This window comes from Passer domesticus, chromosome 16, assembly GCF_036417665.1.
Source record: "Passer domesticus isolate bPasDom1 chromosome 16, bPasDom1.hap1, whole genome shotgun sequence".
NCBI lineage: Eukaryota > Metazoa > Chordata > Aves > Passeriformes > Passeridae > Passer > Passer domesticus.
Window position 1 is genome coordinate 1,658,337 of NC_087489.1, and position 24,364 is coordinate 1,682,700.

The following is a 24,364-nucleotide window of genomic DNA, read 5'->3' on the forward strand; positions in this document are numbered from 1 at the left end:
AGTGGGTGGACACGGAGAGAGTGACAGGAGCCAAAGACTCATGAGGAAGAGCTGAGACTTTGCCGTGCTCGGAATGTGAAGGTGTAACAGCCCAGGGGTTCAAGCTCCCTCCCTGGAGGCCCCGGCTCGAGCTGTGTCTGTGTTCCTGCACCGCAAATAAATTGTTTTGTGGAACGAGACATGTGAGACTGCTGTGGGAAACCTGGCCTGACTTTGTGAGAGTGGGGGGAATGCAGGGACACCCTTCGGCTCATTTGAGCACCCCACTGTGGAGGGGCTTCGGTTCCAGCGGTGAAAGTGTCTGACCTTCGTCAGTGTGACTGCCAGGGCGTGTCAGAATGGTCAGAATGGGAAGCTTCCTTAACATTTATCTCCCATGGGTAGCTTATAACCTGCGCATTAAATACGAGCAAAAGTTGCTCTCCTTCGCATGGAAACACAATTACATAATTACTTTCTCCAGCGTGCCGTTGTCGGCTTGTCGCTCGCCGGGCCAGGCTCCCGGTCCGGCGGGGCAGCCCCGCGCTGCCCGCCCGCCTCACGCCGCCGCCCGCCCGGCGCTTCCCGCGGAAGGGGCCGGGCCGCGCCGGCGGAAGCGGCGCCGGGCACTCATGGCGGCTCTGGCGCGGGCTCTGGTGAGTGAAGGGAGGAGGGAGGGGAGGAAGGAGGGGGGAGAGCTCTGGTGCTGAGGGGGTGAGCGGCGTGTGGAGCCGGGGTTGTCCCCGCGCCGCCGCTGTGGCGGCCTCCCCCCGCAGCCCGAGGGGTGTCAGCGGGGGCTGCTCCCGCTTCCCGCCCTGGGGCCTCGCCCCCGATGTCTGGCGAAGCAGCGGGGCGAGCTTTTCCCGCGGAGTTTGTGTTTGCAGAAGGGTTAGTGAGGGGTTGGAGCGTGTTTAGGGAAGGGAACGGAGCTGGAGAAGGGGCTAGAGCATCAGGAGTGGCTGAGGGAGCTGGGCGAGCTCAGCCTGGAGAAAAGGAGGCTCAGAGGGCACCTTCTGGTTCTGTACAAACTCCCTGACAGGAGGGGTTCGGGCTCTGGTCCCAGGGAACAAGGATGAGAGGAAACAGCTTCAAGTTATCCCAGAGGAGGTTCAGCTTGGACATCAGGAGGAATTTCTTCACTGGAAAGGAGGTCAAGCATTGAAACCTGCTGCCCAGGCAGGTGGTGGAGTCACCATCCCTGGAGGTGTTTAAGGGACTCTGTGCCATGGTCTAGTTGACATGATGGTGTTGCAGTCATAGTTTGAACTCGATGATCTCAGAGGTCTTTTCCAACTTAATTGATCCAGTGATTCTTTTGTGTAAGGGTTTGGGCTCCTGGTGGGAACGGGAGACAAATGCCCGCCAGTGGGACTCCTCTGCTGGGCTCAGTGTGTGCCCTGAGGGGTGGGCATTGCCCTTAGGGGACCTTTCCCTCTCACTGTGGAGCTGTTTGAAAGCAAGGGTAGTGTAAAGATTCCAATTCTCGTGTTATTGCTCAAGCACTGGCACCACTACAGGGCAGTGGTGGAGATACCATCCCTGGAAATGTTCAAACACTGTGGATGTGGCACTTGGTGACATGGTTTAGTAATGGTTGGACTTGATCACCTTGGCTTTTCCAGCCCTAGCAGTTCTGTGATTCAGACTGGGAGTGTTTGGGGTCCTGTGAAAGTGTCAGTTTACAATGACTCCACTCCTTTCTTCTTTCCCATTAATCTGTGTGCATTTTTTCTTTCTATTAGCCTTTGAAGCATCTGTGGCAGAGTTCCTCCTTTTAGCATATTGTCCAGAAAATAGAATTTTGTACCTGGGTATGATCTTATATCACCACACAGGGTGGCCAGTGCTGCTAAGTGGGGACAGATGTCCCATAAACAGGAAAGGCCTTTAGTATGGGGGCAAATATCCAATTATGAAATTAGTCCCTCAGGTAGTCCGAGCTGATGGCTCAGGGTGTGGTTTCCCTAATCATGCTTCCCTGCCCTTTCAAAACTCAAGATGAGAGCAGCCAAGCACAAACCTGCCACGAGCAGCTCAAATGCAGTGACCTTGAGTTCCTGCTTTCTCCTCCCACCCCTGCCCTTTCTCTGTCCTTTGTCCTTGCTCTGTTGCCTGCCTTTTTCTTGGCCCCATGATCCGAGTGCTGGAGCAGCAGAACAGTGACAACAGGTTGTGCAGTTTGAAAGCATTAAAGAGACAATGGTCAGCAGGCAGGGAGGGGGGAGCCGGGTAGGAAGGGAGCAGGGAGAACGATGGGGAAGCAGTGAGGCATCCGGAGGGCTCAGCTGTCTGTGGAGCCGCACCCCCAGGGCAGGGTTTGCAATGAAAACTGCTTCTGAAGGGGAAGAATTTGCCTCCTGGGCTTACCTGTCCCTGGGCAGCTCCTCAGCCAGCTGCTGCTGGCATTCATGTGGCAAAGTAAGCTGATTTGATTTTTCAGCCTGACCAGAAAGGTTTCTCTTTAGAGAGGAGATGATGTAGTTACCTGCCATTTTTGTGATCTGAAGTATGCTCAGCTTCAGCTCAAGAGCTGCTCGTCCCTGGCATTTCTCAGCATGTACTTCTTCATTAGAATTTAGTGGTTTCCTAATTGTATGAAAACTAGTCTTAAAACTTTCTGTATTTCTTCCTTCTACTGGAAATAAGGAAAATTTGTTTTTTGTCTGACTTTGAGCTCCTGGTGTATGATACAGCCCTGACATTTCAGCTCTGCTCCTTAATACTGGCATTATGATAAATCTGGCTTTTGTCCAAGATACCTTGATAAATAGCTTGTCTGCTACCTAAGACTTTCCGAAAGGTTGCCAAGAGGATTTAGAAGACTACTGATATTCTTTCATCTCTGTCTTGACAAGGCAGCTGTCTGCAGACTATTCCTGAGTAATCCTGTTCAGTTTAGGCTTGGTACATTTTCTTTCAGCCCAGGGGAGAAGCATAAGAAGCACTTGTAATTTGAAAGGAAGGCTGTGTTCTGGAGAGTGATGCTGGCTTAGAGAAAATTCCTTAGCTCCTCATATTCCCTGCTATCTCCTGGTGTCTGTTTTTTTTATTACTGGAATGTTTATCACATCAGCTTTTAAGTGTGCTTATGCTTTTGTTTTCATATGTCTCTGTCCAGTTTTGTTGCATTTGTGCTTTTCAGCAGTTCCAAACCTCAGTATGTTCAAGCTCTAAGCCATATTCCAACCTGGGCATATTAATGAGAAAAAGCCTCAAAAAATTTTTGTCAGATCCTTGGAATCTTGTTGTAATTGTTCACAAAAAAAAAGGTTACTTCTTTCTCACTGAAGTGTTTATTAAACTGTTTGGGCCAGAACAGTAGATTATCTCAAAAAGTAGTTATTGGGACTCAGCTGAAATGGATTTTGGATAGAAATGTATCATTTTCATCATTTCACTTGCTGATGGTGATGTTAGGTGCAAAGATCAGAAGCCTGAGTAGTCTTGCTGCAGTAGAAGTGGGAAGGTGTAGTAGCAGTGAACACTAACCATGTTTGTCGTGGGACAGCATCTCTCCCTTTGCAGTGTTTAAAATGCCAGATCAGTTCCCTGAATGAATTCAAAGTGCAGCTCTGGAGTTGAGGGACGGCCTGCGAGGCCGATGGCCACGCCTGAGGGACAGCAGTGACTGTGCAGGTCACAGGAGTGGGACAGGAACTCGGGGTGGTTTGTGTTGGTTCCTCTTGTCTCTGGGCACATCTGCTGCTCTTGTGGCTGTCCTTTCACTGAGCACCCCCAGGGACAGTCTGACTGCCCCCCACCAGGTGTTAATACAGATTCATAAGATTTTCCTGAAGTCTTGTTTCGCAAAACTAATTCTCTGCTCATACATTGGATGCTTCAGTTTCTTAATCATCTTTGTGGCCAACCAAAAATGAAGCTATTTTTATTAGAAAATGGCATCTTTAGACATTATTTCCAGTGTTAATGTAGTGCTTGCATGAAGGAGGCAAATATTGTACTAACTTGAATATTGCAGAAGGTGAAAGGTGCAAAGAAGGTGCAGGCAAAAAAAGCTCCACCTCTTCTTTGTATTGCTGACATTTTCATGACAGAAAATAATGATCTTCACTGAAATTTATTGGGACAATATTTGCTTTTGGAATAAGAAAAATCTTAGCTGTGCCTGAGTAAAGTAAGAGAAAGATGCATAAAAGCGGAGTTGGATGAGGGCTTTTTAGAGCTTACTCAGTCAATTGAAGAATGCTTCTTAAGCATTTGAATTTATTGTATAGACAGAGGAGTTGTGGTGTGGTTTTATGATGTAGACAGCCCACCATTTCCTTCCATTCATCTGTTTCTGCCATCAGACTTGGGTTGGATACTTGTACTGGAAGGCAAAATATTTTCATAATCAAAATTTATACTCTTGTCAAGCACAAGTTGGGAGTTGAATCTGAGGATTGTTAGCATCATGGAATATCCTGAGCTGGAAGGGACCACAAGGATCATTGAGTCCAATGCCCAACCCTGCACAAACACCTCAACAATCCCACCCTGTTCCTGAGAGCGTTGTCCCAATGCTCCTGGAGCTCTGGCAGCCTTGGGGCCGTGCCCATTCCCTGGGGAGCCTGGGCAGTGCCAGCACCTCTGGGGAAGAACCTTTCCCTGATACCCAACCTAAACCCTTCCCCCTGCCCCGCCGGCACAGCTCCATGTTGTTTTTGTCGTATGAATGAATAAAACCTGTGAGAGCAGAGGGACAGTTACACTACTTCTGCACATCTGTGTCCTTTCCTTCATTGCTCATCTCCTTGTTGCAGAGCTGCCAGGCTGGAGTGACCCAGTGGATACCAGGGTGCCGTGGATTGCTGCAGACCGCCGCAGTCCCTGGCCTCTGTAGGCGGATGCTCTGCAGTGTTTTCCAGGTAAGACATCACAGCATGTTAAAGTGTCTGAAAAATGGAATGATCTTAAATTACCAAGAAAAAGTAAGGATTTTTCAATAAAGAAGCTTCCAAAAGTGATGTCTTCACTGTGTATTGTGGAAATACCAAGGCAACTCTAAAGCTCTCTGCTGCTGCAAGAGTGAGCTCCCACTCTTGTTACATGTCCAGGTGTCTTTTAATAGATCCAAATTATCTGTCATGAGAAGACAAAATGCAGAAGTCCAAATGGAGGTGTTACTTTTCCAAATGAGCTATTATAAGCCAGCCATGTTTGCATGCTGTTTCCAGCATTTTGTTTTAGAGAACACTTTATTTTATAGAACATCTCCACTGTACAGTGGCCTTGGACTTCCTAGTACTGGTGGATGTTTACCTTGCACAGCACATCTAATGTTCTGATGGAAGCTTTGCAGTTCGGTTCACTGTTGTGGGACAGCCAGCATAGTCCCAGAGTGTGTCTGTCCAAAGTAAATCAACTAGAGCATCAAGTAATAGCAGTTAATGATAAAGGGATGAAAAATGTGTAGAAAATGGGAATAGGTGCTAACCCTACTATTAAAGCACCAGTTCGCACCAGTAGCACGTGATGTTGGGACTAGACATGGAAATGGGTGGTTGTGAAATTATTAATGAAGCTGGGCTTACTCTACAGTCAGTACACATCTGGGGATGACTGCTCTGAACAGCATATTTACTCTGTCTGTATTAATTGATAAATAAGGTACTGCTAAGCTGGCCGTGCTAGCAGACTGTGAGAGGGTTCTGTTCAGTGTGCAGCTTCTTTCCTGAGGAGCCCACTTGCTCCTGCTTAAGAGTTTTTTTGTTGTGCACTAGATCTGTGATTGAAGTCGTAGGGGCTGTAGTGGTAGCTTTTACACTGCAATTTATGTTTTCTCAAGTCTTGGCCACAAAAACAACTGAACAGGCTATAAAGTTGTAGATAAAAATAGCCATTTGTCTGTGAAGTCAGAAAAAGCAATTATTCTTTATTCAGAGACAAACCCCATAATTAGAAGTAGAGTGAGGGTCAAAGCAGAGGCTGTGGCTTTTGAGTACAGTGTTCTACCAGTACATTCCATCAGTACATTTATGGGACGTTGGAAAATGTGGTGTGGAGCATTAAGCATAGGCAGTCATTTTGTTTGTAACAGTTGTTACAATAAATTTGTGCTATTTGTGATGTAGAGTTTTTCCGGATTAGCCAGAATTAATTGACTTGAAAGCAAACTACAGGTGGGTTGATGTAAAGTTAAGTCAGTCATCGCTGGTTAATTCTTTTTTTTTTTTCTTTTATTTCTACTAGAGACACAAGGCTGGCACCTTCCAACTCTCTAAATTCTGTGGTGGATTGATTCAAGCCAATGGAGCCATCACACAGCAAAACAGATCCTTTTACAATACGAATAAGGTGAGAAGAGTTGGAAAGTTTTGTTGTTGTGCTAGGGATTCTACAGAGACAAGGAAGCAAAACACTTCTCAGAAAACATAGGAGAGAGTTCAACCTTTCTCTAAGATATTTTGGTGTAATGTGAACAATGGGTGTGGTAATTGGAGAAGGAATTCTGTTCCTTTCAGTTGGGTTATCAGGGTGAAGGTTCATTGACAAGGCTGAGGGCTTCCTTCAGTGAAAAAAGAAATTAAGTCAAGGTGTCACATGTTAGGAGTGACAAGATGTTTCCTTATTCTTTCGTTTGGGAATAATGTGTGGTGACAGATTTGCTATCTTCTAAACACTGAAAATTGTCATGCAGTCTATTAATTGTAGCTAATTATTGTGTAATTATTTACTGTTCATCTGTACTGTTTTGTTAATCTGTGGTCTATGTGTCTTGTACACATATTGTCTTTTGTCTTGGAGTAGAAGTTTTCTGAGACGTGAATCAACTCCACAGGATCATTTTACCACTTAAACTAAGGGTGTTAGCATCTCTCAAGTAATAAATATCCTCATATCTTGTTAATCCAGTGTGAAGAAATTGGCAAAATGCATGAGAGGTGGGATGACAGAAAGAAAAAGAGTTAGGGACTGATGGGTAAAACGTCCATGGAAAGAGTAATCCCAGTTTGCTATCTAGCTAATAGTGCATTTTGCTGGTGTGGAGTTAGAGGTACATACTAAGAAGGATTTTAAATTGGTTATTTTGACATGGATAGAAAAAATGAAGTAAAATCAGAAGTGTACAAGGGAAGAGCCTCTGCCTGGTCTTTGCATTTAGTTTTCAACTAGGGGTTTTTCCTTCTTATAGTCAATTTTTCAGTGTTTTTCAGCTGTTAAGATAAACCAAACATTTTGCAGACAGGGATTGAAGCATATACAAAGGGTTTGCACAATTTATCATGGCCAGAGCTAAAGTTGTTATCCAGACTCCCAAAGATGGTGCATGCCCCTAATCCCCATTCCTGCCTGCACTGCTCTGAGCCCTGCACAGGCAGCACTTACAGAGCAGATCTGGGAGAGCGTGGGTGACAAGACAGTACCTCAAACAAACCAGGAGTGCCATGATGATCTTCAAGACAGGACTCAAGATTTGCTTCTGGTGTATTGAAAAGGGCAAGGGGAGGGGTACAAGGGCTGAAAGATGGATGGGGAAACTTCCCAGTTAAAATAGCCATGGTGTAAGAAGCCAGGTAGGATTTATGACCAGAGAGGAAGCAGTTTACAACACTGTAGGTTTGAGGTGGGTTTTTGCACTGCAAGTTCATTATTTTGAATAGAGAAGTACTTACTCATCTTTGAAATGTGAACTTGACTATGCAGTCCTGCTGGGAAAGTGGTTTGGAATTAATGGTGAGCTCCAGATGTTTCAGTTTATGTTTGGTGTCAAAATTAAAATGATTGTTTGCTTTAAACACTGCCTTTCAGGTATTGAGCAGGAAAGGCAGCCTGAGGTAGGCTTATGTCCCTTGCACAGTGTCTTCATGAGCTTGTTTTGAGTGAATTATAAAATACATTTTTAAAGTTTTCTCTCTCTCTCTCTCTCTCTCTCTCTCTCTCTCTCTCTATCTATCTATCTATCTATCTCTCTATTGTGGTTTTAGCCCATCTGGCAACTAAGCACCACACAGTTTCCCCCGTCCTCACCCCAGTGTTTTCTAGATCTGATTTTACAGATGCTTATAGGATTGTTTAATTGCATTTGTCTGCAGTCCTGGCATTGATAGGATCAGCTTCAGGCCTCTATCCACAGGTTGAACCAAGCACTCTCTGCTTAAATCCCTTCACCACCTTTTGAGCTAGTCCATGCTGCCTTGCAGAATGAAGCAAGAAACATGGCATTTCCTAGAAAAACCTGCTTGTTGGTTAGCCATTGTTTTAGTGATGAGCTAAATTGAGACGAGATGAATTTTGGTTTTTAACTTTCTCTGCATAATGAAAAACTTGTACAGAGAGAGACTTCATATGCATTTATAGATAGATAAGAGGCATGTAGTGAAGTTCTGCCTGGGTTCTCTAGAGGTTCAGTGTGATTTGAATTCCTGTGGAAGAGATGAATGTTGATTTAGTGAGCCTGGCAGTGCTTATTGTACACAAGCTCTGCCTTGAGCAGTTCCTATCATTGCTTGGCTGGAGGGGGATTATGGAGTTACTATGATGGAAGGTTAGGAGCCATTTGTAGTGTAGCAGGGAATATTGCACTGCATAATCCCGATGAGAAGGTACTAAAAACTGGTTTAAATACCCATGTACGTGTCAGGGGAATCACTGGGTCCATCACGTGTGGCAGAGGGTGGGATGTGCCCCTGCAGACATTGGTAAGAGGGGATGTGGTGAACAGGTTTAATGAGCACCATTCAGAGGAGGAGCTGAGTATCACAGGAGGTCCTGGGCAGTGTTATACTTGTCTGGGAGGTTGACAGATATTAAAATGATGCTGGGTGTGTTTCTCCCCATTTACCTGAACACTGGGCATGGCAGGATTCAAGGCATTGACAGCTATCTATGGAGAGTGCACAAGTGCAGAGTGTTTTATCTCAAATGCTCAGGCTTGTCTTGTGTGTGGTTATACACAGGGATGGATTCTGTCTCGGAGCTATAATTTTGTCATCTTTACAGTTAGTTTTTAGTTAATTATAGCAACTTGTGCAGAGTATGGATCTGTATTTTAATCTGTATCTTAATATGCATTTACTTACCATTCATGCCATTTCAAAAACTACTATATAAGTGCTAGGAAGCCTATAGAGAATGATCAGAAAGGGGAAAAGCTTTCAATATGAGAATAGCCTGTTTTAGGACCCTTCTAAACTAAGGAATGTATATATGATACTGGCCTATAAAAGTTACTGAAAAGTGGGATAGGAAATGGTTGTTTGCAGGTTCTTATGGGAAAATTGAAAGCATCCAAGAATCATAGAATACTTTGGGTTGGAGGGGACTTTTAAAGGTCATCTAGTCCAAATTACAAGGTTGGATTTTAAAAAGGCACAAGGGATTTTTTTAAACATGATTAAACTGTGAAGCCCAACATACCACGACTTTGTGTTAGTGAGGTTGAATAGTTTCAAACGCCAGGATGCTGAAGGTGTAGCCAGTTGGAGCTGACAAAAAATGAGTAGATACATTTTCTTGTGCAGGAGCGTCTGTCAGAAGCTGGGCAGGTACATCCCAGAAGGCTGTGTGTGAGTGTGCTGTATTTTTCTGCTTTTGTGTCATCCCCAAGAATCTGCTCCTGATCCTTGCTGGAGCTGGCATCCTGGTCTCATTACTTTCACACATTATAATGGCTCTCAGCTCTATCTCCTCAAATCATGTATAGGAGGTTCCTGTGAAATAGATGGGCTAATAGTAATTTGTTAATAGCTAAAAGTCTATATTGCATAGTTAATTCATGGAAATTACTTGCTGGAGTGCCAGTGGTGATTACAGCTGGCTGATGGCTGCTGCTGGGGTGCTTAGAGGCAGAATGCCATTAAGATTTCTTACCAGTTGTGCTGCTTTGGGCTGGGGGAGAGTAAATTTTCTTCCTAGTAGCTGGTATCGGCTGTGGTTTGGATTTGTGCTGGACATAGCCCTGATATCCCAAGCATGTTTTAGTTACTGAGCAGGGCTGACAGAAGGCTGAGGCCTTTTCTGCTCCTCTCCCTACCAGTGGAGTAGCTGGGGGTGCACGAGGAATTGCGGGGTCACAGCAGGGACACAGTGGGGACAGCTGATCCCAGCTCACCCCAGGGACAGTCCAGACCATCCAGCATCATTCTCACATATAAAGCTTGGGAAGAAGGAGGAAGTGTGGGACATTGATGTGATGTGACTCTGATGGAGCCCAGCTGTCCTGGGGATGGCTTAGCACCTGCCTGCGCTGGGGAAGTGGGGGATGAATTCCTCCTTTGGCTTTGCTTGTGTCTCTGGCTTTTGTTTTACTGCCCTTGCCTCAATTTTCTCACTTTTACCCTCTGAATTTTCTCCCCTATCCTCACCTATCCACTGGGCTAAAGCCACAGCATCAGCCCAGGGGTGTTTAAGGTGTATAGTGAGTCTGGAAGAGAACATTTATCTTCATGTTTGCAGACACTGCAAATTATTGCTAAGTACTTTGCTGAACTGCATTTTCTGCAAGTACTCTGATGAACTGTAAGGGGAATAAGAGTCTGGGGGAGCTCTTTGGTAAGAGTGGTGGGTTCATGTATCTTCATTGGTTTTAAAACAGAGCTGATTGGTTTGTATAATGTGTAATTACTGTAGAATGCCTGTGAGAGGAAGAGAGGGAATGTGAAAGGTTAGCTTTATTTACTCTGTTTCTGTGATTTGTTTGCTCATCTTATCTGCAAAAGACTTAAGCCCTAGTAAAGACACCTAGAATGAATATGGGAGTCTAGGATAGGAGCCATATTTTGGAAAGCAGGTTTCTGTAAGTATTTGAATGTGAGCTTCCAATGGGATGCTGTTATCACAATGGTTATGCAATATTTGTATTCATAAACAGAGGAATGGCACTTATGAAAACCAGTGGCATATTTTCAGAGGAGACCTAAACAATGTTTTGTTTTGAACAAAGAAAGCAGTCAAAAAAGCCCTGAAATTCTCTTTTAAATTTGTAACTTTGCTAACTAAAATGTATCAGATTTAAGTGCTGAGACTGAAATATGTGCTATTTCAATTTTACAGCATCTTTCTGCAAAAGATTCCTTACTGTCATCTGAAGAAAAAGTGGGTGCTTTTACAAGGATACTAGAAGCAATGGGGTTCACAGGACCACTCAAGTACAGCAGATGGGTAAAGCAGTAATTTAATAATTCTTTTGTTTGTTTCATAGTTCTAAAAAGCAGACCAAACACACTCCACTTTTTTTTTTTCTTATGCTATGAGCAGTACTTAATGGATAAGTTTTAATATAAATTCCTGTTTTCTGATGTAAGGAATTAATAATCTAGGTCTTGAACCTCCATTATATGTTGCCGTCATTGACATACGCAAGAGTACTGTATTTGGTAGAGTCTAAATCCTTCTTGAATTTCTTCAGCTATCTAATTTTCACTTCATTTGAGCACCAAAGAACAGAGTAAGAGCCTTACCAGGAGGGTCTGCTGGGCAAGCAGTGGTGAGATATGGTGTGGTTGCTGTTCAAATCACTGTTCAGTGGTAGCTGACCAAGGCAGAGTGACAAATAGGTCCTGCTCTTTGTCCTTTTCTTTTTAAATAGCCCATTCATAAAATGGTTGTTAACATTGACTAAGTGAGAGCGGCTCTGTGAGAGATGCTTTTGGTTCCTTATGTGGAAAAAAAAAAGAAATTCATAATTTCTTTACTCTGAACTAAGGAAGAGTACAAAAGAATGAGAGGAGAAGGTGGCTTGAAAGAAGGACTGAGCTCAATTGTGTTGAAATTAAAACCAGTTATTTGAATAAAAAGATTAAAAATAATGGAAGTTTTAAGCTTTGAATAGTTGCAAGGCAGAGTGCACCTCTTCAGAGACTGATCTGAAACTGTTGCTGATTGCATGCTTCTCCTTAGAATGTGTAAAGCAAAGATAAATTATTGTTAACAGGCTTAGTTATTTTGGTTAAAATCAATTGCTCTAATCAGGTGATGCTAAACCTCTTGAGAGTGTAGTTTCTCTCCCATGTGCTTGTGTACATATTGTTGTAATAAAGATTCTTGTTAGCTCTAAGTGTTGATTTCAGAGTTCTCCTTAATTGCTGCTCTTTACTGCCTGCTTTTGGCTAAGGATCCTGGGTTGGGAGAGAGTTATTTTGTGGTTAGAGCCCAAGAGACCTGAGTTCATTTTTGGCCTTGCCTGTGCTCTCTAGGAGATCTTTGGGAAGTTTCTTAATATTTCTCTTGCTTTTTTCCGTTTTATTCTCCCTTCCCCCACACTTCTCCTACACCCTAAAACTTCCATGATTAAATTTCATCAGTTTCTCCTTTGTTACCTGCATTATTTAAGGGCTGGATTGCAGGGACTGTTTTTTACAATATGTTTTTAATGTCTAGTAATGCCTGCTCTGGGGCAATGAGTCTCACCAGGGAGATCTCTGCTCACAGGCCAGGCAGTGTTTCCTTTAAAAGGGAAACCTTCAGAACTCCTGTAAGCAATGTAAATCATTTTACTTCAAGAAGGTTAGATGTATGTTTGATTTTTGACAGAAGCCTGAGATTACTGAATAAGAAAAATAATGGCCTTCTGTGTTTCCTCAGCAATCAGTTGCAATTTCTTTATTTTCCTTTTGGTTGGAGGAGACACAAATAATTACTTTGGTGATTTGAGCTGCCATTTAGCAGGCAAGGTGCTCATCCCTGCAGTATGGTTGGCACTGAGATCATCAATGGTATATGTTGCTAGAAAAACAAATAACCAAATCAGAGCAATCCAAACCCAGTCCTATTTCTCTTTAAGATTTTTGCTATTAGTTATTGTGCTCCTTGAAGCTTCAGCACATGTGTCTGTGTTCTAGATGATGCACTGGAGGTGCTTTGGGTGCAGTGGCAGGCTGGGAACAAAATGAGAAATGCCAAAGCACGGAGGAATACCTCATGTTGTTCATCATTTGGGATTCCTTTCTCACTTTTATAATCAGCCAAATGTCACTTTTCTAGAAAAAAAAAGGCTATTTTTAGGACATGTCTGGTATGTGACTTCTTTAATATTTAAAACTTAAATTACACAAAACCCTCTTAGTGGTATACATCAATTAAATTTATTGGAGGAAATCAGGAGTTGTGAATTGGGATCTTCAGAGACTGTAAGGAAAGCTATTCAATTTATATTTTTTGTAATTATATCAAGTATTTTAACACACTAGATTTGGGAGGCTATTCAGAAGACATTTAATTTATTTTTTTTTCCTTCAAGGCAAAATTAATTATACTCATGCCATTACTGGCATATCTAATCATTTAATGTGCTCCTGAAAATCTCAAGCGATGGTGATTCTCAAAAGAAGTGTTTTCAGAAAATGGCGGTGTGGGACAAAGGGACATTGTTCACGGTGTTCAGGGACAAAGCCAGCAGTGTTCAGCAGCTCTGGTGATGAATGCTTCAAGTGTTGTCTCTTCTTTTTGTTCAGAAGCTGAAGGTGGCGGCGCTGCGCATGTACACGTGCTGTGTGGAGAAAACTGACTACGAGGAGTTCTTTAATAGTAAGTGCTGGACTGGTGGTGTGTGAGCTGCTGCCCTGGTAAGGGAACACACTGTGGAATTACATCACTGGATATATTTGTGATGATAAATGCAACAGCAAAAAGACTTGCCAGAGGTTACCAGGGCATAGTCAGCTGGAAGGGGACTGTACTGCAGCATTCCATTAAGCTCTGGAGAGACAGGGGTACAAGGGCAGACCCTGGAGTCTGGCATTGTTGCATTTTCCCTGATGCAGTGGGAAGCAGGAGTGGGATGGGAAGAACTAGGAATATCCTGGACTTCAAGGGATATTGCCATTTTTTATTATCAGGGGCGGGATAAACTAAGAATCTAAATATCCCCTCCCTTTTTATGGTGGTCAGATGGTCTCTGTGTCTTACCCTGTGCCATCCTCAGTACAACTGGGATGCAGGTAAGGGAATCACCCCCATCCACTAATGCACAACTTTGTAATGATACAGGGTCAGTTCGATCACAGGGATCACCTGTCTCTATCATGGCTGTGGCAGGTTTGGGTACAACTTAAGAGACTTTCTGCATTTTTTACTGACCCTGACAGCATTAAATCAAGACACATCTCTTGACTGGGTAGAGAGTATGACTAGAACAGAGATACAAGTCCCTCCTATAAGTATATATTAGTGGCTTAGATTGGGATGTGTTTTTTTGATGTTGTACACAGTGGTTTTTAGCTATAAGCTAAAAAATCTGTTGCAGCTTTGAACAGTTTCAAATCTGACTGGTGAAGGGGGAAGATGTACTTTGAGACTTACGTAAGCTGCAATAGTATTTTTTTCTTATGTGAATTATTTCCCATGTCAGTGTGATTTAGCTGGTAGTAAACCCATTAGCTGGATCTGGCCTGGATTCCTGAGCTACCAGATGCTTTCTTAGAGCACAGGTTGGGGCTGCTGCTTCATGAGAGATCAGCTGAAGTAACACCTTCATCCAGTGCAGAGCTTAGTGAGGGTGGTTTATTACATGGTGTTGCTACTGCAAAATTTTCAAGAGTTTTTCAGAAGATTTTCCAAACCTGTGATGTGGTTTTGGCGGTTGCAGGAGCAGAACTCTATAACCAGTAGGATTCATCACTAGTGATCAAAACTTGAGAGCCTCATTTTGCCTGTGCACACCCTCTCCCAGCTGAGTTCCCTCCCAGGCTTGCTCAGATAGGGTCTGCTCTGTTTGTGCTATTTACCTCTCAGACAAGGGTTTTGCTGTCTTTAACTGGTGTTTCACTATCCCTGTTTAATGGTACAAAGATCTATAAATGTTGCCCTAGCTTGAAATTTAAAGGACTTTCTCAACTTCTCTGTGGAAAAAAATCTGGCACAGATTTTCAGGTTCAATACAGAGTAAAATAGCTTCAGTTGTGTTTTTGATGTTGTCTTACTGTCTTAAAAAGAAAACATGTATTTAAAGAGTAGGATATGTTTGCATGGACTTGAGACAGTTGTTGCCTAAGGAACAAGGTAGTTCTCTGAGATGGAGTGCGTGATGCACCCGTTGCTGGTGTAAGAACACATGTGGTATGGGGGTCAGTGCTTGTGGTTCCAAAGAAATCATTGTTTTCAAATCAAAACAGGTAAAAGAAGTTTCTTTTACTTCTGTCACATAGAAATGAAGCTGTTTTGGGGGATTAGCTCAAAAATTTAACAGGCTTGTGATCCATGTTAAAAAGTAGTTCCCCTAAAACACAAGCAGTGTGGGATGGGTGGGAAGCTTTTAACAGGATTTTGGCATGGATAAGCCTTAGGGTATGGTTCCATGGGTAGCTGAGTTTAATTAGCAGCCAAAGGCAAAAGTCTCACATCTCCATCTTCCTGTGCCCCTATTCTGAACTGCACAGGTTTGTCCTTGGTGAATGTACAGGTCACTGAAGGAGAACAGCCCAGTTTACTGACATCCTGGTTTGCTGTATTGGTGAGCTAAAGTGGCACATAGAAGGGTCTGGTGGAGAGCAGCTGTGGCACAAAGCGGGTGCTAGGGAGTGCATAATGAGAGGGGAGCATGGCATGGAGCAAGATAACCAACTTTCACTTGAGGTTATCATGTCTTCATCAAACTGTGTCAGTTGGGAGCTGTTTTTTTCCTCTTGCAACTAAATATGGACATTGCTCAAGCCCATTGCTCACTCCTGAAGGAGCAGCCTGGGGGACTGGTAGGAGGAGAAGCAGGTGCCTGTGAACTGTGTCGTGGTGCTGCAGCAGAGCAGTGCCTGAGCCTGTGCTCTGTGGGTGCCGCTCCCCTCCCGATGCCCGCGGGGAGCCCCAGGGTGGGATGGTGCTGTCTGAGCCATGTGCTGACCTGTGCTGTGTTTGTGCTCTGCTGCCCTTCTGGCTCTAGCTGGTGGGTGTTAATATCAGGTGAACTGCTCAGAGTCAGCTTTGCTCTCTGGAGAGCTTGTTAGCTCCTTCCCAGCTGTGTGTGAGCTCTGTTAACCTGCTGAGCTGACCTGGGAAACCTGCAGCCACTCATGCGTGAAACCACTCATGGGCTCATTAACCTGAGTGAGCAAAACCAGTTCTTCACAGAGCCCTCCTTAGCACTTTCTAGATGTCCTTTAGTGGTGTGGTTATGTTGTGGCATAAGGAACAACTACACTGTGACCTTCTGGAACTTGGATTGGTGTGGGGAGTTTGTAGGGTAGCTCTCTTACTGACTTGAAGTGTAAAGAGTGGATAGTGTGGTGGAGGGCTAGGACAGTGGTAGGATTTCATGTCTTATGGGCTCTCTTCTATCTTCCTGCTGATGCCCAGTGGAATTTCTGAGACTTTTTGTGGCACAGTATGAGAGCCCTGTGAACTGCCTGTCTCTGTATATGTCTAGGAACAGCAGTTCCCAAAATACAGACTGTGGGTATGCAGGTCATGAGGCCACTGTGGGATATAAAGAAGGTGTTTTAATTGAGACTCTTGAGTGTAAAACTGCAGTTAATTTTATTATGCTTGCCATCCCTTTGTCTCTCAATATCAGATCACTCATGGACAAAACGTTGGGAACTCTGCTTTAGAGCCCATTTCCCAAATGTGTGCACTGTGCTGCTTATGGGGAAAGTGGAGCTGTTGTAGGGTGTCAGCTGTTTCTTGTTTAAAGGAGAAGAGAGAAGCAGCAAAAGAGAATAGCAAAATTGCTGGTGCCAGGTTTTGCACGGAGCTTGGATAGTTCTGATGCAACAGAGGAGGCAGCCTGTGAGGAGAGAGTTTCACGCCTGACCTCAGGCTTGAAAGGTCAAAAGAACTTTTAGGATCAGGCAGGTAATATTCAGAGCTAAACTGGAGTTTGGGGGGTGAATATGGACTGTAGGGTTACCTTGAATTGAACTTGAACTATTAATGCTGTTAATTCTCTAGAGTCAGGCAGCTGCAGCAATAGAGAGCTCGTCCCACCAAATCAGCCTTTTGGATGGCTCCTAGTGGGGCTCAGTGCAGCTCAAAAAGGCTGGGGGTTACAAGACTCTTGATTCTCGTGTCTCCCATACCCCACTCGATGCCTTCCAGGCTCCTGCTGCTGCTTGCCACGCTCAGGGGAACACTGACACAGCGCACCTGTTCTTTTGCAGGATGTGTGGATGTTATCCCATTGTGTCCTTCCTAAAGCTGTGGTAGTGGCAAAGATGATCCATCATGAAAAAGTTCTTGCTTTAAAGGAGCCACCCTTCCTTTAAATTTACTGTGGAGACAGTCCAAATATAGAAGTTAAAAATGATTTATAAAAATAGAATTGCAACTCTTGGAAAGTTAGAGAAAAATTCTTGCCTCCTGGGTACTGAATAGGTCTTTAAAAAGTTTCCGTATTTCCAGGAGTAGAGGTGTGAGCTTTGCTTTCCACTGCAGAGTGATTTCTGTGGTGGGGGACTGATCCATGGGAACTCCTACTGGAGAAACCTCTGTCTGAACTGAGTGTTTGCCTCTTGCCTGTGGAACCTTCATTTACTGAGGTGGTTAGATTAATGCAGGCATTGTGTGCTCCTGCCCTAGTTAGAGATGCCTTGGCGTGGCTTTAGGTCAAAGTAGTCATTTCTAGGCACAGGAATTATTTCTAATAGGAATGAGAGAGCCAGAAGGGTAGAAGGGTGAGGGAGACTTGTGTTTAATCTCCAAACATGGACTGTTAGTGTCTTTGTACTGTCTTAGAGGTGATGTATGGGCAGTGGTGCTGAACCTTGGCAACTCCTAGGACTGGTGGAGTCATCTCTCTGGAGAGGGAGGAATAGTGGTGATCTGTTTGGTTCTTCTGACCAGAGCTGGCATATAAAAAGAAAGAGGCTGTGAAAGCATTGCTTCACGAGCTGGGTGAATCTCCTTTGTAATACCTGACAGCCAAGACATATAGGAGCAAGGAAGGAATCTATTTAGCACAGACAAGATGAGGTTGACTTCCCTTGAGTACATCTGACTGTAGAGTCACTTTCTCAAGGATCTCTGGCCTTCTTCCAGCTAGGTTTGATCCGTTCAGAAGAGAACACCAAGTGCTGGGTAGGCCAAGGTGACTGCCTCAGATCCTTCTCATTAGGGACTTGCCTTAAAAACTTCTCCAGGAAACAGATGCAGAAGTGTGCCTGGGAGGAAGGTTTGAGATTGACAGGGGCTAAAGGATTTGGCATGTACAGAACCCACAGGTTCATTTTTTTCAAGCATGAGGAAGAGGAATATGGTTTTTGTGCCACATGGCCTAAATCTCCAGCCTCACATCCTAACAGCACATGAAAATCCATCATGTGAACACACATATGGACAAGCCATCTCTGAGAAAACAGTGGCTGTGGGAGTAGAGCTGAATCTGGAAACAGATTGTTTCTGTGGTTGGTTGATGGGTTTAATCCTAATGTAGCCTGGCTGGAACACTCAGAGTGCTGTGGGCTGTGCAGCCATGGAGTGAATCCAACCAGTGGAGTGGGAACAGAGACACAGGTAACACAGAATTCTGTCCCTGCCAGGAGACAGCAGCACATGGGAAGGAAGAGTATAAGAATGGAGCAAAGCATCCATTGATTCCTCTGTGTTACTCACTGCTGCTTTGAGACTCTTCAAGTTAAAAGCCACTTGTTTGTCTCATTCTCCATTGTGGAAGAATTTTTCCCTTCTGTAAAAGTTATCCAAGTGAACTCTAAACACCTGAAATCTTCCAGAATCCACAGCATCCTTTGGCTGCATGTTCTAGAGTTTAAGCACAAATGTGACATTAAATGATGTTTGCTTCCAGTATGTATGTACTGTTATTGCTGAAAATAAATTACTAAAGTGCTTTTAGATTTTGGTGCAGTGAATTTCTGTTTAGCACAAAATTAAATTAATGTTTTGTTTTGATTTTGTGGTTTTTTTTTTCCCTTCCATCAAGGGTGCCAAATGCCTGATACTTTGAATTCATGGTTTCTAGTAGCCCAGCTTCATGTCTGGTAAGTGAAAGACAAAGTAATAATACAATTATTTTCAGGAAATGGTGTTATATGCAACTTAATGTGAGAAGAAGTACAGCCTGTACAGCCTTCTATCCATGGTTTATAATAGAGGTTATATTCATTTTAGTAATGACTGAAATTAAGCTGTTTTCTGCTGAAGAACAATAGGTCCTATAGAGAAGCTGACATCTCTAACATCTCAAAATTCCTCACTAGTGGAATGATCTTTGCCATGCGTTTTCTAAAAGCATTGCTCAGGCTATGTGGAAAAATCCTACTTGGGTGTTTTAGGAAAGGTTTAAATTTATGTAAAAGTAATTTAAATTGGGAGAATTTGTGGTGATGAGAAGCATTTAACAAATTATAGCACTGGCATTTATTCATTCACTTCTGAAAGGTACGTGCAGGGTGGTGAATGCCAGCTTGGCTGCATGTAAAAATATTTAACACCTTAAACCTGAAGTTTTTTCCCTTTTTAGTTTGTGAAAATAGTAGCCAAAAAAATCAGGTTTTCATCTAGCATTACATACTTATAAAGGTCAGAGGATGCACAAGGGAGTACAGTAATTTTTTAAGTGCCAGATCTTTCAGGGAACTGAAGTCCATAGACTTGGGTTCAGCTGTCCAAAGGCTGAAAGGAAGTTTGTACTGAAATAGCTGCACTTAAGGCCCCTTATTTCCTTGCCTCCTCCTTTTAACTTCCTGACTCCTCAATATAGTGAAAGATCATTACACTGAAGAGTGAATCAATGAGCAGAACCATTGAAATTGTAATCAGTTAATGAAATCAGTGGAACAAAGTAAGGAAGGCCCTTGAAATCGGCAGTTTATTTATTTCTTACTGTTCCCTGTGGGAAAAAATTAATTGATGAGCTAATAATTCATATAGGTGTTTTGAAAACTAGTGCAATAAATGTTAAAAACCAGACTTGTAAGTATCTGGGAAAACCAAAGAGAGTTAAGATGAATCTGCAGAGAACACACTTTTTTCATCTTGATTTCTCATTGACAGGACAATGTATCCTGTGATTAATACACAGCATCAAATTCAAGGTTAATTATAAAAATCAACAAGAGAACTATGACAGAGATGAAACTGGTATAGGATAGGCGCAAGTTTCTAAGATCAAAGCTACATTGGCTTCTTTTGAAGTTGGCCAAGAGTTGGTGCACTTTGAGCTGGTGATGTTATAGGGAGATGTGCTGAGAATTGAAATACTCTTATGTGTGAGATATGGTGGACAGGTTGACAGCAATATCCTGCACAAGCAGGAAAGAGCCAAATCCCTCTGCCTCATTGTGGCAGCAGTGAAAATTCAGGTGTGGAGGTTAGCACTAGAGGTTAATTTTTCTGTGGTTTATGAGCCTGGATCCTCTGTGTTCCTGTCAGCACTGTCATTCTGGACCACAAATCAGAGATCTGGTTTGATATTCCAGGACACAGAGAAGCCTGTGACAGGCCTGCTCACTGCCTGGCTCATTGGGAAATGCTGTAGGCTTTGATTGTGGTGAGATCAGTGACCAGCATCCTGCCATCATGTACTTTGCTTTCCCAGGCAGGTTTATTGCTGTTCTCTAGGTTCTCTTCCTTTAGGCAGTTTGAGCTCAGTAAAGTGGGAGCAGAAGTGCTTCTGCTAGCTTTGACAAGGTCAAGGACATCCTACCCCTGTGTGAAGGCTCCAGTTCTCGTCTTCCCTGCTGGACCATTTGCCTTAGGGGCTAGAGACCTTCCTGATCTGGTGGCCAACAGCCTGCCAGGAGATTCTGATCACCATCTGCTCCTGCTCCCCCTAGCAGAGCAGTCTGCACAACTTTCTTAGATACTTACTTCTTCCTTCTTATTCAGCAGCTTATTTTCAACTGATTTAGAGTGTCTTCTGGAGCCAGAGAAGTTGATAATTTTTCCTACTTTGGTAAACCTTCTCTCCTTTTCTTACTGTTGCCATTGTCCAGCATGTTCTACTCAATTTTTCCATGCTTTTTGCATCCCAGCTTTTACAGACTTAAGGTGCTTGTCAGGGCATGTTGTTGTGTTACACATTCAGGTGGGCTCTCTTTGAATCTCTGGCTCCTACTTCATCTTGTCTGTGAATAGAATGTTCCTACTAACTCCCCTCAAAAAGGGATGAATTCAGATTCTCATGTTTAGCCTTTTTAGCTGTTGCAAGCTTCTTTTAAGATAATGCTCCTTTAGAAACACTCCAGTGCCTTCCAATGCAGTGCTAAAATCATGCTTTAAAAAGTCAACCCATCAATATTACTTGGAAAACCAACCCATGATTATTCTTTCCTGAAGGTCATGTTTGCATAGGCTGTTTCTGTTACTTCACAACTCTGATGTCAGGGGGACTCTTGGTTTATATTTAGAAGTCCAGACCTTTAGAAAAGCTCTTTATTTCTTCTGCTGGGTTTGCATTTTCCCATGCATCTAAATGGAGTATTGGCTGAATCCAGAGCTGTTACCAAACTGCCAGAGAAATTACTTGGGTGATTGCTGTGGAATGTCTTGGTTCAGCATTTGTCATGTAGATACCTAGAGTTCCCTTCGTATTTTCACCACACCAAGCATGGTGACATCTCTGAAGTATTTAGGATCAAATAGAATGGTGCTACAATTCCTGTTGTGAAAGACTCAGAGACCTGTTGCAAAAGTTCATCTGAGCATTGTTTTTCTTAAGGGAATCTGCACTTAGGAAAGTTTTGATCAGCCTCAGGAAGTCCAGAGGGGAATAAAAACCACCAAGTATATGTAGAAAACAGTTCCTGCCAGAAAAGATTTCTCTGATTTGCATAGAGCTGCCTGAGGACACAGTGCCATTTTGAAATGTGGTGCTTCAGAAGAAGGGGAATAAAGTCTATATTTTGTGTCTTACTTGCATCAGGATAGTCCTGCTTGAGAGGGATTTTAAGAATAAGTTTATTTGGAATGTCTCCAGCATTTAGTTGCACCTGCCTTAACGTGAGGGACTGGGCCACAGCAGCCTAAGCAAAGGCCCCAGGGGAGAGGAGGCTGCACAGCCAGGCTGGGCTCTGTCTGCTAGATAGAGCAGTGGTGGGGAGCTGGCCAGACTGGAGCACAGGAGAACATGTAAACCTAATTAGGACCTGTTCAGAATTCTGCTGGTAGTTTTCATTACCTGAAGTGTAATGTCACAACATAGCTGATGGAAAAGTCAGTTCAGGAGTTTCCTGCATCCCCCAAGCTGGCAGCTGTTTGTGAGTGGGTTAAACAGAATAAAGCCTTCCAAAAATGCTCTTGATATTTGTGCTGTTAAGCCAGAGTAATTTCTTTGAGCAACTATAGCATAGCTGCAAAAATAGTTGCTCTGGAGCAACTGAGGAAGCAGAAATGAGTGGCCAGGTACAGAAGGTTTGAGTGGGCTTTATCCTTAATGGCTCATCACACCTTGATGCATGGCACAGGGCACCTCACAGCAGTGATCAGGGGGTGTCAGCCACCACTTCTGGTGTTTAGGCTAGTCTGGCACCCTGGGAACACTGACAGAAGCTGGCTGAGGCTGTTGTGAGAAACTACATCTCAGCTGACATGGGTTGAGTTACAGATGCTCCTGATCCTTTTCAGGTATCCTTTGTTCTAAGAGAATCTCTCTGCATGTCTTGGTTTGAAAAGACAGGAGTCTGTGAAGGAAGGCAAAAGCCTCCTGTGAAATGGAGAAGGTAAACCCCCCCCTTCCGAATTATCACAATTTCAGAATTAAAAGGGCTCTCAGGCTAAGATATGGGAATGGGAATAACAGTTTTTTACTAGGAAGAAAAAAAACTAAATAACAATGTAATTTAGCACAAGCAAAAAACCACTGGCAGAGTGAGAAAAACCTGACACCCTGAGAAGTCAGGGTGCTGATAGCAGTCCAGCCAGATGGTGGCTGCTCCTCCTGGAGCGGCGATCTGCAGAAGGGTGTAGATCCTTTCTGAAAATGCGGCGAAGGAGCAGCTGGGCCTTGGTTCCTGATTCCTCTGGGAAATCCAGCGAAGAAGGCTGTCTGTGGTCTCAGAAATGCTTGTTTTATGGTGGCAGGGATGCTTGGCTCCTCCCTCTGGGCAGAGCATCTCCCAATGGGATGATGTAACTAATCTTACCAGCCACAGTGAGTAATTCAATAGCCCATTAGCAGGAGATTATCTTCCTGGCAGTGTCATTGTTCTTGAAAGAGATAAGAAAAACTGCCTAACCCCCAACAGATGGCAAAAATAGAATACATGCTTATTTTACAAGCCAGGACACTGCATGACTTAAATACAGCAAAAATTATCCAACCCAACGAATGTGAGGTAGACAGCTTTCTGAAGATAGTTTGGAGTAATTTTCCTTTCAGGGTTTGATGAAGATGAGTCAGTATTTTACTAAACTACAGAGCAGATTGTGCAGTGAAATGATGAAATGTTTCACACCATGGTGATCTAGTTAGGAGGTTTACAGGCTTTAAAGAGTCAGTGTTGCCTCAGACAGCAGGTGTAGTAACAAACTACCAAACTTCCAAATAAGCTGCAAAATTCCATGATCTCACTCGTGCTGCTGCAGAACAGCTCTGTACATCCAAACACAAGAGCTCCCTTTTAAGCTCCATGAGTGGCAGGATTTCCCCTGCGCACCAGTCCAGTCCTGCTCATCATTGACCAGTTGTTGGTCTCTGCACTGCTCTCTCATCCTGCTTCTCCACCACTGAAGGCACACAGCATAGGAAACATGATTTATGATCAGGGGAAGCTTTTCTTGCCCCTGAGTTTTTCACCCCTGATTTCAGCTGTTCAGCAAGAGAAGTATAAAAATGCTTTTCTTAGCACAAAATTAGTCTTTTTAACGGAGTCTTTTTCTCTTTGACTTGCTAAGAGTAAGAATTTTCAATTCAGTAATTCACTTTTTGTACAGTTCAGTTATGTAAATGCACAAGAGGAACAAAGATTTTGAAACTGGTAGAAGTAAACGGAGTTTTAAGCTCTTTGTGCATTTGTTTTGTGGAATTCTGCTACCTGGACAGCTGTTCTTTGACAGCTGTTCTCTGACCACTGTTTAAACAGAAAGCTTTGCCATACTTCTGTGAGGAAATGAGGGTTTGGTTTTGATACCATCTTAATTACATTTGTGTGGTGGGACAGTGATTCTGACTAGCAAGAAGAATATAGGACTGGTGCGGGTTTTGCTGCCTTCAGCTTTTGTCTCTGACTGTCCCTGTTTAACCTGTTAAAGAAGTGTTTAACCTGTTAAAGAAGTAAGTTTTACTTCTTTAACAGGTTAAAAAATATGTTTCCTTTACTAATCTGTACACAAGATAGAACCCATCATGAAGATGGACATCTGTCCTTTTACAGGTCGTCTCAGCACACTTCAGGTGTTTGTGATTTTCCCTGTGGAGCTGGCATTCATGGGTCACCAAATACTTTTAATGCCTGGAGATCTTATATTCACTAAAGAAATGAATCTATTAACAAATAAATAATCATATTTTCCTTTTAGCTCTTGTGGCACATTCACCATTGTTAGTGTGTACCAGCTC

General features: G+C 43.4%; 1 protein-coding gene across 1 annotated transcript in view; it reads left to right on the forward strand.

Moving 5' to 3' along the window:
• The first annotated feature begins 493 nt into the window (after positions 1–493).
• Positions 494–24,364, forward strand: part of LOC135281888 (ubiquinol-cytochrome-c reductase complex assembly factor 1) — a 47,273-nt gene continuing 23,402 nt past the window's right edge. Inside the window, exons 1-6 of the mRNA XM_064391182.1 lie at positions 494–635; positions 4,743–4,847; positions 6,172–6,276; positions 10,975–11,082; positions 13,374–13,446; positions 18,788–18,845. Of these exons, the coding sequence (XP_064247252.1) occupies positions 612–635; positions 4,743–4,847; positions 6,172–6,276; positions 10,975–11,082; positions 13,374–13,446; positions 18,788–18,845 (473 nt within the window). The 5' untranslated portion in view covers positions 494–611. The remainder of the gene's footprint in view (positions 636–4,742; positions 4,848–6,171; positions 6,277–10,974; positions 11,083–13,373; positions 13,447–18,787; positions 18,846–24,364) is intronic.